Raw genomic sequence first — 15,187 nt, forward strand, 5'->3', positions numbered from 1 at the left:
ATACATGATGTTACAGCGAGCTTTCACACCTACTCAGGGCTCTTCCTCAGGCCTAATGAAACAGATCTTAGACGTATTTATATAAAAGCATATACACCTGAGCACATGGGAGGGCATGGGGATATGTTTTTATATGAATACGTCTTTAGATCTGTCTTTGGAGAACATTCACACTTTGCTCTACTGGCTAACATGGCACCAAACTTTTTTCGTCAAACCCAGTAATATATTAGTTGTAGTCTCCTTGCTTCTAGGGGAGATTGAGGCAGCGTTCCCACACGTTATTTACTACACCGTGGGGTTCCGTCAGCCGGTTCCGTGTCATGTGATGGAAACAACACTGTGACAGAACCACCAAACTAAACCAAACAGAAGCATTCACTTGCATTAGTGAATCGGACAGCATTTTGGGGTCTGATTTTACAAGGGTTGCATTTGTTTTTCGTTATATTTGGACTATATAGACTAGCATGGCCGACTGCGCAATTCTATACTCCAACATGTGCATGTTGTATAATAGGGACGTATTGAAGGAATGACTTCTGAGCTTTAATTTTAGGGCTCATTCACATCTGTGTTGGAAGTTCCTTTCTGATTCTCTGATGCAGATTTTTGTTACCATCCAGGATGAAGTAACACTGCATGAAGTGCTACTATTTCATCCAGGAAAATACGGAGGGCGGAACAGAAGCTGGACGGTCCCCATTAAAGTCAATGGTGCCATTAATTTTCATCAAAGGGCGGCAAATCTATTCGAGACAGGGATTTTATTTTCCTGCTCCCACGATGGAACAGGAAAACAGAATCCATAAACCAGGATGTAAACAAGCCTTTCATCTAAAATTGTCAGCGTTGTCGTTTTCTTCATACAGGCTATGTATAAATAATGCACTAATACCGGAGAGAGTCAGTTGCTCTAGTATGTTGTAAGCTGATGAACCGTGTAAGGTGCTTTGGCAAACCATACAAGCTTGATGGTCCTCTAGAGAATCGCTGGAGATAGTATCAACAGTAAAGGAAACATCTGCATATTATGTCCAGGAGAGTAAAACTAATTCTAAACTGTTCTTCAGTTATTTAAATAGCGATAAGATTAATACTGAAAGTGTTGGCCCTTTAATAAATAATATAGGAAAAATGATAGCATGTGATGAGGAGAAAGCAAATCTATAACATAGTTTTTTCTTCAGTATATTCACAGAGGAAAATGAAATGTCAGATGAGATAAAGTGTGATAAAGTTAACTCTCCACTAAATGTCACCAGGAAGAAGTGCAGAGCCACCTTAAAAAGATTAAAATGGACCTGATGGCATAACACCCCTAGGTTCCAAGGGAATGAAATAATGTGATAGACAGACCCTTGTTTCTGATATGTAAGGACTCTATAGTGATGGGGTTTGTTCCACTGGATTGATGCATAGCCAATGTGGTGCGAATATTCAAAAAGGGGTTGAAAGTTGAACGTGGAGTCAGATTATTCCGATTGCTAGGTTGGAGTTGGAACATTTTTTTTTTTGCCTTTTTAAATGAGGAAAATTGTCTTCTACCTCCTTGGTGTTTAATGACTTCCTCTGGAACAACATTGTGGAGGTAGAGGCTGAACTAGAGGGACATCTGTCTGTTTTCAGCATAATGTTCCTATGTGGTTGGAGCAGCAGTGCAGTTTCGTCTTGTTTTGATGTCCTTAAGCTCTAGCTCTTGTGCATCGATCATTAGATACGTTCCGTACGCTTGATCTTACATCTGTGGGAGTGTGTGGCCTTGATTTATCTGATGTGATGAGCGTTGCTACTATTGTTCTATCAGGCCATGTGTCTTGTGGAGTAGGAGCTCTTGTGAATTGTGCGTCATACAGCCTACACGCATTAGAGTGGGGGAAACTCGGCCTTCGCAAGGTCAACACATGCCACACAATAGCGAGGGCTGCTTCAGATAGATCTTTGCCGCTGATACAGAACCTGGTACACGTGTAAGCAGATTTGCTGATCAAATATGAAGTCATTGCGGCATCCACAATGCATCAGGGGATTGCTTTATCGCGATATGCCGTCATGATAATAGACTGGAGCTCTGGTACTCGGACGTTGCCAAATCTAAAAAACTGATTCTGTGGGCGGCACACTGGGTTTACTGATTTCAGACTTGAGATACAGTGTGGGTTTCGGTATAACATGAGCACAGGGGACGCTGATCATTAACAAGAACATCTGAGGTCCTATGGGAAGCTGAGGCGGAACTATTTCTGTTCTGATCCTACTTGTTTTAGCTTCTCGGTTGCCTTGTTGTTATAACGGCAAAACACATTTTACTGCTACAACGATTTATAAACGTTGTGAAAGAAGATGCCCTTTAATTAAAAACTTCAAAGACTTTTAAATTAAAACTTAATTTTAGATGCTGTACTGTGTTACAGAGGAAGGTAACCCATCTCATAGCTGTAAAACTGCTAGAGCAGCTTGTATCCACCTGATGTGTCCAAGACAAAACGTCATCTATAGAAATGCCGCATTCTAGATATTTGTGTGAAATATGTTTTCTTTGTTAATACAATCCCAAAGTGGAGTCCTTTTTATATTTTTACTTTTTGTAAGCTTTATTAATAGAGATGAGCGAGCACGCTCGAATAAGGCAGTTACTCAAGCGAGCATCGCTCTTCTCAAGTAACTGCATTCTCGTCCGAGCAAGCTCGGGGGAGGGGGAGTGGGCAGGAGCAGGGGGGGGCAGCGGGGGTGAGCGCGCGGGGGGGGGGGGGAGTAGCGGGGGGAGAGAAAGATCTCTCTCACTCTCCCCCCTGCTCCCCCCCACTCTCCCCCCTCCCCCCCCCCCCCCCCCCCCGGTGAGCTTGCTCGGACGAGAGTGCAGTTACTCGAGAAGAGTGATGCTCGCTCATCTCTATTTATTAAGTAGTAGATTGGCAGACCTAGGAAATGGTAAAAATGTTGTACATGGATAAGGACAGGCTTACACGAGCGTAATTTAATAGCGTATTATGCAGTGATTGGAGTCAATGAACGTACATTGATTTTCATTGATCCGTTCACACTAGGGGTATTTACATTACATATAATACGCATGCAAAAAATAAAGCAGCATGCTCTATTTTACTGCGCAATAGAGCGCTACGGGCGTGTCATAAATGCTGTACATACGCAATTACATTGCTTATATCCGGCATTTATACGCAACGTCGCTAAGTGACACAGCGGGAAATAGAGAAATGTAAAACAAAGAAACCAGTCAGACCGCGTGACCTGACCGCATGCGTGAGATACGCTGCCCTGCGCAGTGAAACGCCGCATTTTGCAGCATGCTTGTGTGAGCCTGACCTACAACAGACAGATATACCCCAAATCTCCCCTAATCCTCCTGTATTTTGCAGAATCCATTATGTATAATTAGTGACCGCTGTAACAAGACAAAGGCCGACCTCAGGTATTTTTTACTACATCATGAACACTGTAGAAACTAAACGCAAAGAACAGCGGTGCAATAGCATTTTTTTTTATTTTACCCCATTTAAAAAAAAAAAAAAAAACTTTAAAAGTTTTGAACTAACCTGCTTGATGCATGAAATGGTGCCATTAAAAATACGATTTGTTACCCACTTAAGACGCCGCACTAAAGAGTGCCCCGATGGCTTCATCTCCTTATGTATTCCACTCCTCCGATGGACGCACTAACACGTGAGCTACATGCGTATATGTATGTATATAGTTACTCCCATGGTAGACACGTGTGTCCCCCACTACAATCTTTAATGTTACTATCCTTCTTCAGAAGCCAATACCATCTCATATCACCTACCCCCTCCTCACTTTCACCTTTATCTACAAATGGTATATAACAATGTAATTATTATGGCCGCGAGGGCAACGACCCTTAATATTCATGTATAACTCTGTACTGCAAAAGTTTTTATTGTTTCTGACATGTTGTTTACTTGTCAATAAAACGAGAAAAAAAAATACGATTTGTACTGCAAAGAAAGTTCTTGTATGGCTAAGCTGATGGCTTCCTCTTGGAAGGTGGAGACAAAAAACTAGGAAAAGCGGTTTAGGGTTAATACGAGTCTTCATGGTCAGTAACTTGATTTTTTATTTTTTTTTGCTTTTTTTAAACTAATAGTTGAATGGGCTTTTCAGTGGTCTAGCTGTAGGGGTCTCACTAGCTGCCAGCGCCACTGTCCTATCAGAGAGGAGAGGGTCTCCAACACATTCCCCCATTGCATCTGGCCCTCCCAACAGATCGCTGAGGTCTCCCTGTAGCCTGCCTGGCGCAGTCACCTACATGCTGCTCAACACTTGGGGCGCCTTCAGACTGGTGATAAAATCGCCCGATTTTCGCGCAATGCGAGAGTGAGTGAAAACGCAGAATTATGAAACCAATGATTTTCAATGGTTTCCGTCACATTTGCGATGATTTCACACATGCCATGTTGTGAGGAAAAAAAAGAAAGGCGGCATGCCTTATCTTTCTGTGTTTCGTTTTTTATTTTCCCTATGAAGCCTCTTTTTTATCACATCACAAAGCAGGAACTTGCGATTTTTTTATTTTATTTATTTATTTATTTTCGTGCGATGCCTCTTTAACTTAAAAACTCCTAATGACTTTTGCGCTGAAAAATAGCACGGAAAAAAAGTTTGAGAAAATAGCGGGGGACAGCCATGTTTTTGCGAGAAAAAGCAGCTCTGACGTTCAAAAATCGCCAGGAAAAAGTTGCGGCTTTGCAGCGATTTTTAACGCGGCCATATCGCAATCACCAGTGTGACGGAGCCTTTACGGCCTTCTTGGTAAGGACCGTCATCGCTTGTTACAGCTCATACAATAAACATGTATGTGCTTGGGAACTTCTGCGTCTTTTACCCGCTTCTTATACACCCCTGTGTTACCAGATTCTGGACTCTGCATGAGGTTTCATTTATTTACGCCATCTTGAAACTGTGTGTTTCCAAAATTGTAATTGAGATTTTGTGCTCCATTAGTCAAGCAGCGCGCTCAGCGACGGTCCGTAAATTGCTTTATGGCTCTTCAGTAGTAACTGAGAGACTTGGCTCATTATGTTATGCATTGTGAATGACATTATTTCACAGCTGTCATGTGTGTTGGACCGCAGCGGTGCTGTAGCCGAGTACAGAACCGAGAATACTGTATGCGACGCCATCACTCCAGAGATGATATTGAACCTCCATTTCTGGACTATTTCACATCTGTTGCTTGGTGTGAACCTGCTCTCATCTGTGAAGAGAAAGGAGCGCCAATGGCAGACCTGCCGATGCTGGTGTTCTCTGGAGAATGCCCGTTGAGGTGCACGGTGTTGGCCTGTGAGCACAGGTCCCACTACCGGACATCGGACCCTCATGCCACCCTCATTGAGTCTGACAGGATGGGCATAAACATGCAGACCAATAGTCCTGATGCTGGGTCGATGCTCCTCTGCGGTCCTTGTGTAACGGCCCGTGTCCTGGTTTCTGCCCAATATTCTTGAGACCCTGCTGGGTGATGCTCCAAACATTGCTGGGTGACACTAGCAAAACGTAAACCTAGAGAAGAGTCAGGAAGGAAGGCTAAGGAGAAAGCCATCCAGTTTTGGGGGTGGTCTTGCGCTTACCTCTCCGATGCCCCTGTTTGGGACATGCTTGGAATCGGTAGCGGCGCCAGACCACAAAATAAGTATAACATCCGTTATTGTGATAGGTAAGTACACCGGCTACAGGCTATGCATTTCACTGCTAGACCAAAAGAAGCCGCCGGTGTTGGCAGTGAAACATGTAGAAACCTATCAAAATAAAGAATGCCATACTTATCGCCTGGCCTGGCACCGCTAAAGAATGAAAAATGGGCAGCCGCCAGGATTTACTGCCATTGTAGTGCTGTAGAACATCTGAATCAGGTGAGCATTACTCTGCACCGACGGTTACTAGTTTTATGGTGACATATGCACACAAGGCGCTCACCTGTTTCCTTTCATTAGCGCCATTGTTCCTCTTGTCACTTTCATTTGCACCAAAGCAGGTAAAATTCATTCAGAATCAGTTATGCTTCCCTAAAGGGTGCTATTACCCTATGCCGTGAACACTCTTGTAAAAGCACTAATTGCCGGGCTGCACCTATGCTTGTAGATTCAGCCCGGCGCTTGTCAGGAAAACAAAAATGTCACTTTTTGTATTGCAGATTTTGTTTGTCTGGTATAAATATATTTGGCGCAGAACTTAGTTGCCTTAGGCCACCTGCAGACGGTCGGGTCGGATCCCGCTGAGAGAATTCTCGTGGCGGGATCAGACCCGCGCCCCTGCAGTGACCAGTGCGGCTCACCTTCTTCGGCGTCTTCTCCTCTCTGTCATGTGCTGGCTGACGGCCAGCTGGCGCATGCGCAGAGCGGAGCCGGCGCACTGGGAGTGACATTTCTGTGCGGCCCTCTGCGAGATCCGCACAGAAATAGAGCATGCCGCGATGTGTTTTCCACGGGTGTTTTCACGCGGACAAAACGCGTCCGTCTGCATAGGATTGCGTTTTGTAATGCAATCCTATGCAGGCGGGCACGGGGGGGGAGATTTTGCGGGAAATCCCGCCGCGGAATTTCCGCCTGTGTGCAGGAGGCCTTAAATGCATTTTAAACCTTTTAATGACACAACTAATTTTAGCCCTAAGAACCAGTAAGTCATTTCCCCTTTTGTGTTTTATTTTTCATCACTGTAGCTGTATGACGCCTTGTATTTTGCGTGACAAGTTCTAGTTTTTACATGAACCTATTTCAGGTACATAAAATGTGTAAAGTAAGTTTTTTTTATAATTTTTTTTTTCCTGCGGGGCAATGGAACAAAAGAAACTTTTTGGGATTTATTTTTCTGGCGTTCACTTTTATTCTGCAGGTCAAATTTATAGAGGTTTTACTACTTTTGTACACTATAAACCCTTTTCTTTACAAAAAGACTTTGTGTGGCGCCGCATATCAGTACCTGAGCAGTTTTAATCTTCCGTCAACAGAGCTGTACGTGGGCTTGTATTTTGCCCACAACTTCAGTATATATTGGTACCATTTTGAGGTATTTACTACCTTTTTTGATTATTTTGTATTTCTGTTTTGCTGAGACAAAATGAACAAAAAAATGGCTTTTATTTGGCGCTTCCATTTTTTCTTTTTTTTTTAAAGGAAATTAATAATGCTGGATAAGTAATGTAATATTTTATAATACAGGGGGTTATTGAAGTGGCAATACCGATTATGTGTAGGTTTGCTTGTTTTTTTGTTTTTTTTTTAAATTTTTTAAAGCCTTGTGTAGGGGGAAAATGTAACTTTTTTTTTTTTCTGTAAAAAAAACAAAAAAACATTTAGATGCCATGGTCAGCAATGACTGCAGTATCTGTAGGAATGGAGTCGGAGTCAGAACAGACCAAGAAAATATGTTCCATGCGCTGCTTATAACCAAAAAATGAGGATAAGTACAATGGAGTAAAGGTTACTTCACTGAGGGGGTTTGGACCACAGCCACACCCCCCTCACATCCAGGACAGCCAAAGAGGAGAAAAGAAGAAGGTGACAGGTAATCTTCATCCTGGTGATTTATATAGTATAAAACAATATGCACAGTGGCAATGCGTTTCGGGGCGTTCTGTACTAGGCTTGAAAAAGGGGTTTTCTCCTCTTTGGCTGTCCTGGATTTGAGGGGGAGTTGGCTGTGGTCCGAACCCCCTCAGTGAAGTAAGTTTTACTCCATTGCATCTATCCTCATTTTTTGGTTATAAGCAGCGCATGAAATATATTTTCTTGGTCGTCTCTGACTCCGACTCCATTGTTTACTACCGAGGCCGATAAACCCCGAACTTTCCTATGCCGCTCTCCTGATATAACACCAACTGAACAGGATTACCGGTGAGGATACTAGACTGCAACCCTGGGCCATAGGTGTGGAGCCTTGTCATATATGACCAGCCCCCATACCAGATGAGTCCCATCTATTTTGTTTACCCTTATGAAGTGTTGAACAATAGCATTGTTTAATCTATTTCTATGTAAATCTCCTATAGTGAGCGCTGATACAACATTTTAAAGTTCTTTTTTCTGTAGTATCTATAGGGTTAAATGCTGTTAGCGAGTCCTCATTTTTCACTCCTTTTCTGGGGGGAAAAAAACCCATATGTGATAATAAGGGAGCGAGGCAAGAGAATCGCAGAGCTTCTATGCAGCGGTTGGTCTCCCCTCCGCTCTGCACACCCGCTGTAAAGTCAATATTTCTGAGCTGACTTCTGACCGCTATAGCTGCAGTTCTGTAAAGGATATTGAAATGCTTTTGATGTAATTTTAAAGCCAAGAGTCTCTTACTGCAGTGTGAACTGAGCCCGTCCTAAACTGCTGGGGGTTAAGGAATAGGAACATTTTGTCAGCAGGACAGTCTAAAAATAATGCACTTACAGGATGTGGATAATGCAGACGAGGCATCTCAAGTGTATTTTTTTTCTCTGCAGTGGAAACCATATATTTCAAGGCCTGGCTGCTGGCATTGCAGTGAATGAAAATGGAAGAGGTCAGATCACAGGTATTGCGCAATAATGAATATCTGAATTATACACCGCTAGCCTGCTCACTGGTCTTGTTTAAAACTGCATGATTTTCACATACAATACTACATCTAATGTCTAGATTAAGGCTGGGTTCCTACAGGACGGAAATCCTGTGGAAATCTCGTGGTTTGGCCGCACCAAAAAAACGCAGGATAAGCGCTGCTTCAAAACCTGCTGCAGTTTGCCGCGGGTTTTGGAGCGGGTCGGCAGCTGGCATTCCGTTGTGGCTTTATCTCCCCATAGAGAGGAGAGAGGCCGCAACGGAAAAAAAAGAATTGATAGATTGGCCGCCCCGTGTGGACGAGATCTTTGAAAGATCTCGTCTACATGGCTGGCTAATTTCGGGAATGGGAGCCGCGGGCAGATTTGCTGCACAGAAATTCCAATTGGCAAATCCATCCCGTGTGAACCCAGCCTTACTGGATCATCAATTCTCATTCAGTTTCATTCTTGCAGACGTGTTAGAGGAGTCGGCTCTTTTCACACAACATTTTTTACTCCGGCGCTGGTTTCTGTCTTTTATACAGAAAAGTGCATAGGGAAGACAACTAGGACAGAACCATAGACTTCTGTAGGTGGGATGGAGACCTCTTTGGGTCTTCTCTTCATATGGTTTCTGTTCCTGTCAGTTTTTTTTAGCTAGATAGAAATGTGTCAAGATCTATGCTTTTCTGTCCAGCTTTAAAGACTACCAGGAACGGAAAGCATCAGAAAAGGAGACCAAAGAGGTCTCCGTCTCACATGTACAGGTTCCATGCCTCAGTCTTCCCTGTAAGGAAACAATTTGGAAACTGGTCTGTTGACTTTTCTTTTTGTACTTCTGTGGGCTAGTACAATAGCTTCCTACTGGACTGGCACGCTTTTCTAACTAATCAGGTCATACAGTACTGCAACTGCTGGCTTCTTGGATGTTCCTGCACATTGGCTTGCTCAGCTCAGGTACCTGGGGCGCTCCATTGATTATATATTATTTTATAGTGTGCTGGCAGTTACAGGTTTCCCAAAATCTTATGAACCCTTTGGGGTTGAGTTAGAGGCATGGGATTTTCCAGTTAGTGCCGGCCTACACAGGAGTCGGAGCAGCGGTTTTCACTCAGACTCTAGTGTAGCCTGGCACTGACAGCCTTGATGCCTGGAAAACCCCTTTTAACGGAAAAACTTGCTGCAGTGCGCACGTGGTTCTTAAAAAACGGGGCGATGTGGCATCAGTGCCGAGCACCCCACTCTATTTATTTTATTGTATGTTTCAAACAACAAAACAAGAAGAAACTATTTTTTAGGCTGACACAGTAGGCGTTTATGTTAAAAAAATGTTTTTCGACAACTTTAAAATAAAGGTGCAAAAGATATTGCAACGATCAAGCACATAGCAAGAATATTTTGGCTTACAGGCTGCAACTTGTGGAAAATATATAATACTGTCACACCATTGTCCCTGTAACAACTCCGTTCCAAGTAGATCTCAAGACCCACCAAAGTTACAAGAATAGATCTCCACTTTGGTAAGCTTGCTTACCTTTGGCTTTATAGCTTTATGGCAGACTTGGGGACACTTGGCCGCTGGTTGCCAAAGTAAATCATCATCACCCTGTAGTCGCACCAGTTGACTGACATCTGGAGTACCTTGCCTCTGTGAAACCACTTAGATGCCGTGATCATTATTGAAAGTGGCATCTAAGGACTTAAACTGCTAGGATCGGCTTTATAAATCTCCGATCCTGGCAGGTATGGCTGGAGCACAGGTGAGTCCTTCAACTTCACTTCTTCGGGTACACTGGGAAGTAACCACAAGGTTGAAGCTATCCGTTGCTGAGCAAAATTAAGCACCCGCCAGCGACTGATATATCCATTGCAAAAGGGTTTAACCCTTTGCAATCCTTTTTGGATTCAGGGTTTCCTAGAGGGCTTTCTCTTTCTGACATTATACAATGGCGCCATCTGCTGGCTAGAGCCAGTACTGCGGTATGGGGCATGCTGGAGAGGCCCCCGACAACACAGTGGCCAGTAATCTACAGTAAAAATACCCTGCCAGACGTCTTCCAACATCGGAGCTCTACAGCCTTCAATCAGAATGTCCTTAGACATCAGACAGTGAATTGGAAAGGGTTAATATACTACATGTGTTCTCCAGAATGCTGCAATGCTGACTTTAATCATAAAGCCCACAACATGCTCTAGTTTCCTAATGTACTCTGATCTTGTGGACCATGCCCGAAGGGGTGAATGGATCGCCTATAGCTCATCTGCGGATGATGGCTGCATACATGGATCTTTCCAGTATATTATCCACCTCTCCATAACTAATGACCATCAGCTGCATTATCGCACACCACGCTAGACCTTTCCTCTAATCCTGGGCAGCCTATTATATAGACAGTTTGTGAATGTCAGTGCTCCTAATGACACAACGTACTTAATATTCCGCTGAGTATCCCGGCACAACAATATGCATTGTGCAGAAGAGGAAGAAATCTCTCCAATAGACTCCTTTCTCCTCGCCGTCTTCTACGTTTTTAGATTGAACTACTTCCCCCAATATCTATATTCTTATTAACAAGCGCTTTGTGTTGGTGACAATGTACCAGTTCAGCAGCTAACTGGATTTCATGGGAAATTTGATCCTCCATCTTAGTATAATTGCTTTTCTAAATTAGATGCCAATTCCCGTACTCAGGGAAAAGCTCCCATTACATCTGTAAGAATTCTTCACGTCTGAGTAGCCGCAGCACAGGAATTTACCCTAAGCCTTAGAATGACATGTGTGATGTCTAAGTCTCTTGTTAGCAAGGCTTTATTGTTGCAGACAGACTCAGGCAAGCACTTCTGATCTAGCCGCCTTTACGGAATTCTCTGAAAACAAGCTAGACTTTATATGTAGCAAATTACTGGGACGCTGAATACAAATTCTCTGCAGAGAAGATAGCGGCTCCTAACAAGAGGAGGCAGCCCTAGTGGCTTGATACCCGCTTCCCATTCTATAGCTGGCTGCAGATTACTTGAACGGTAAGTAGGTCGGTGACATTCAGCTGGATCCCTCTTCCCAAAGCCCTCTTCTGAATATATTTATAAAGGACAGATGAGGCATTCAGTCTTCACAAAATATCATTTTTCACTCATATAGTCGATACACCTTTTTGTTTAGGTTCATGGCTGTTTTCGGTCCTTTATATTAACCCTTTCCAATCCACTGTCTGACCTGTGAAGACATTATGATTTAAGGCTGTACAGCTCCGATGTTGGAAGACGTCCGTCGGGGTTCTCTGACTGTATATTGCCAGCCTCTCTGCTGTCGGAGCCTATCCAACGTGTCACCTCATGCAGTACTGGCTCTAGCCAGCAGATAGCGCTGTTGTATAATGGCAGAAAAAGAGTAAGCCCCCTAGGAAAACCAGGATACAAATTTGATTGGAAAGGGTTAATATGATTGAACCAGAGATATAATTAATACATAGATCGGGTGAAAGGAATGGCAGTGGCATCTGTCGGGTAGGATATATTAGGCAGAGAGGGAACAGTTCGTTTTTGGAGTCGATTGGTTGGAAACTGGAAAAATGTGGAAGTGACCGCGGCAAAGGTCAGCTTTTGTGGTAGGCAGTGATTAGTACCTATCAAAAGTAGTCCAATCGGGTGAACTGGCAATAGGAGCCCAAGGTTCATCAATGCGAGGGTGAGAAAGTGCTAGTATTGGTGAAAAAGTTTATGGATAAGTGAGAGAACGTATTGTAAGTAGCAAGCTGCAATTTACAGGAGTGCCTTGCCACAGACTAGTCTGAGTCCCCATGCTGAGAGAACCTACAATGAGCATCACAACTAGACCGTGGAAGAAGAGGACCTTGGGTAATGAATCCCATTTTCTACTACTTCGTGTAGACAGCCGGTGCGTGGGCATCGCTTACATAGAGAAGAGATGGCACTGGTTTATCTCCAGGTGTACTCAGCCATTCCCCCCATATCTTGTCATATTTGAGGCCAGCATTTCGAACACCATGTTTCTATGTGAAGATACAGAATTAGGTTCTCAGTTTACAAAGTTTGGTAGAAGACTATTGTCACTTTTCTGTTTTGCAGACATTGCAAGAAACTTTTTTTTCTCTCTCTGACAGAAAATGTAATCCGTGAGAATCAGTGGGGTGGCGTGGACATCCGGAGAGGTGGTGACCCGGTTCTCAGAAGTAACCTCATCTGCTGCGGCTATTCTGATGGAGTGGTCGTGGGAGAACGAGGCAAAGGTCTTATTGAAGGCAACACCATTTACGGTAGAGATATCTTACATATGTTCTAGATGATGTAGTGCTCGTAACATCGGCCAAACCTTCTATTTGTAGTTCTGCAGACGCTCAGTATTCTAGATCCCAGTCACTAAGAATATTCAGAAGAGAATTTCAAAACTTCTGTAGTTCTTCCCAAAGCTACAACATGCATTTTGGGAACTTTTGCGTGGCCTGTGGTCATTCTTGGAGTACTCAGTAGGGCTTTGACTATTGCTTCAGTCTTGAAAGGAGACCTGGGAGAGCACGCACATGGCCATGTGAAGAGAGTCAGATTTTCGTATAGTATGTGAATTTCAACGGGTGACAAGCGGTATTGGGCGACTGGGGGATTATAAAAAATACAACACCCGGCTCCTAGTCACTTCCACAAACAGCACCATAACTTAGATTATGGTGCTTTCGGAAGGTGATGTTTCATTTCAAAGCGGCAATCTCCCTCGATACAACGCGGGCGCCGGCTGTTTCTTACAGCTGACACCCGCCGCCAACATCTCCAATAAGCCGCGCAGCTCATCGGAGCTGTTAACCTTTTTACATCCTCTTAACGGTACCTTTTATAAGACGGTAGATTATTTCCCAGTGTTTGTACTCAATACCTCTAATAGGAGAGAGACTTGAGATCAAAACTGTTTTTTGATAAAATATTAAAATAAACTGGGAATCGGGTTTATAAAAGCAAAGAGGTGTTTTGTAATATAACCATATTTGTGTATATAGAGTTGCCAGTATATTGGGAACGTTCTACAACATTTACTACAAGCAGCTGCTGTTGTAATTGGAGATAATTTGTCCCGATAGACATGGACTGAAACCTCTGCGAAATGATATGTGCGGCTATTAATGTGGAGTGGAGTTCTGGAATTTACCTGTGTTTGCAGTTGATATAAGTTGTTATATAATAGCAGGAGGTATTCCCTCAATAATTGACCTGAGAAATTAGGAGATTTGGCAGAAAAGTACAACATGAGACTCTCTACTAACATGTCATATTTAAGAATTAACCCTTTCCAATCCACTGTCTGACCTCTGAAGACATTATGATTTAAGGCTGTACAGCTCCGATGCTGGAAGATGTCCGTCAGGGGTTCTCTTACCGTATATTGCCAGCCTCTCTGCTGTCAGAGCCTATCCAACGTGTCACCTCATGCAGTACTGGCTTTAGCCAGCAGATAGCGCCGTTGTATAACGGCAGAAAAAGAGTAAGCCCCCTAGAAAAACCAGGATACAAATTGGATTGTAAAGGGTTAACGTATAGATTCACCTCCCAGCTTACAGTGGCTCTATGTATATCTGAAGACAATGTTCAGTGTGTCCAAAAAGTCATGTTGGGGTCTCAAGTGTCTGCTGTGCTTCATTCTGACAACCTAATCATTTGAAACTCCGCCATGACGTCTGGGACACACTGGAATGAAGAATAGCAGACCCTGAACCTATTGAGACATCGTTTTCTAGGATTTGACTCCATATTTTTGTTCCAGTCGTTTAAGCCAAACAGTCACATAGATATTGCAAAAAACGTTCCGAAAAAGACACTTAGTTGTTGTAGATTTTTAATTAGTCTCAAGTAAATATAGCTGCCACATAACGGGGGTATTGTGTTTTAGCCCCTTAAGGATGTAATCTGTTTTAGCCTTAAAGACCAGTACAATTTTTTTCATCTGCATTCCAGCATTGTAGTTTTTATGGGATCTATTATGGGGTACATGCGATATACTGAATAACTTTTATTCGTTTATTCGATATGAGTAAAAAACAGCAGCTTTTGTCATTCTTCACTGTGTATAAATGACATGTTTAGCGCTCGTTCATACCTGCGTTTTCCGTTTCCTTTTGATTCCGTCTGGCTGTTCTCTTTTGGAGCAAAAAAAATAGAACTGAAACAAAAATAAGCATTTTTTTCCCCCATTGATTTCAGTGGATTTAAAATAAAAACAAAACATAGTATATAAAGCCAAAAAAAGACATGCGTCCACCCAGTTCAGCCTATTACCCCCCCCCCCCCCAGACACACCGCACTGTTGATCCAGAGGAAGGAAAAGAAACTCAATGAGGTTGAAGCCAGTTTTCCCCATTTAAGAAAGAAATTCCTTCCTAACTCCACCCTAGCAATCGGAATAATCCCCGGATCACTGACTCTTCTGAAGTAATCGGTGATGGAAATGTTCTTTTTTAACTCTCAAGAAAGGTGTCCAGGCCCCTCTTGTACTTGATTGAGTTCACCATCACCACATCCTCAGGCAGAGAGTTCCATAGTCTTACTGATCTTACAATAAAGAACCCCCTTCTATGTCGGTGCAGAAACCTTCTTTCCTCTAGATGTAGAGGGCGTCCCCTTGTTACAGTCCTACGTATAAAT

The 15,187-nt window shown here is 43.1% G+C and overlaps 1 protein-coding gene across 1 annotated transcript in view; it reads left to right on the forward strand.

Annotated features, from left to right (window-relative positions):
* The window catches only part of FBXO10 (F-box protein 10), a 57,165-nt gene that overhangs the window by 24,568 nt on the left and 17,410 nt on the right, over positions 1-15,187 (forward strand). Inside the window, exons 7-8 of the mRNA XM_066604452.1 lie at positions 8,465-8,535; positions 12,664-12,816. Coding sequence (XP_066460549.1) covers positions 8,465-8,535; positions 12,664-12,816 — 224 coding nt within the window. The remainder of the gene's footprint in view (positions 1-8,464; positions 8,536-12,663; positions 12,817-15,187) is intronic.

Source organism: Eleutherodactylus coqui, chromosome 5, assembly GCF_035609145.1.
Source record: "Eleutherodactylus coqui strain aEleCoq1 chromosome 5, aEleCoq1.hap1, whole genome shotgun sequence".
NCBI lineage: Eukaryota > Metazoa > Chordata > Amphibia > Anura > Eleutherodactylidae > Eleutherodactylus > Eleutherodactylus coqui.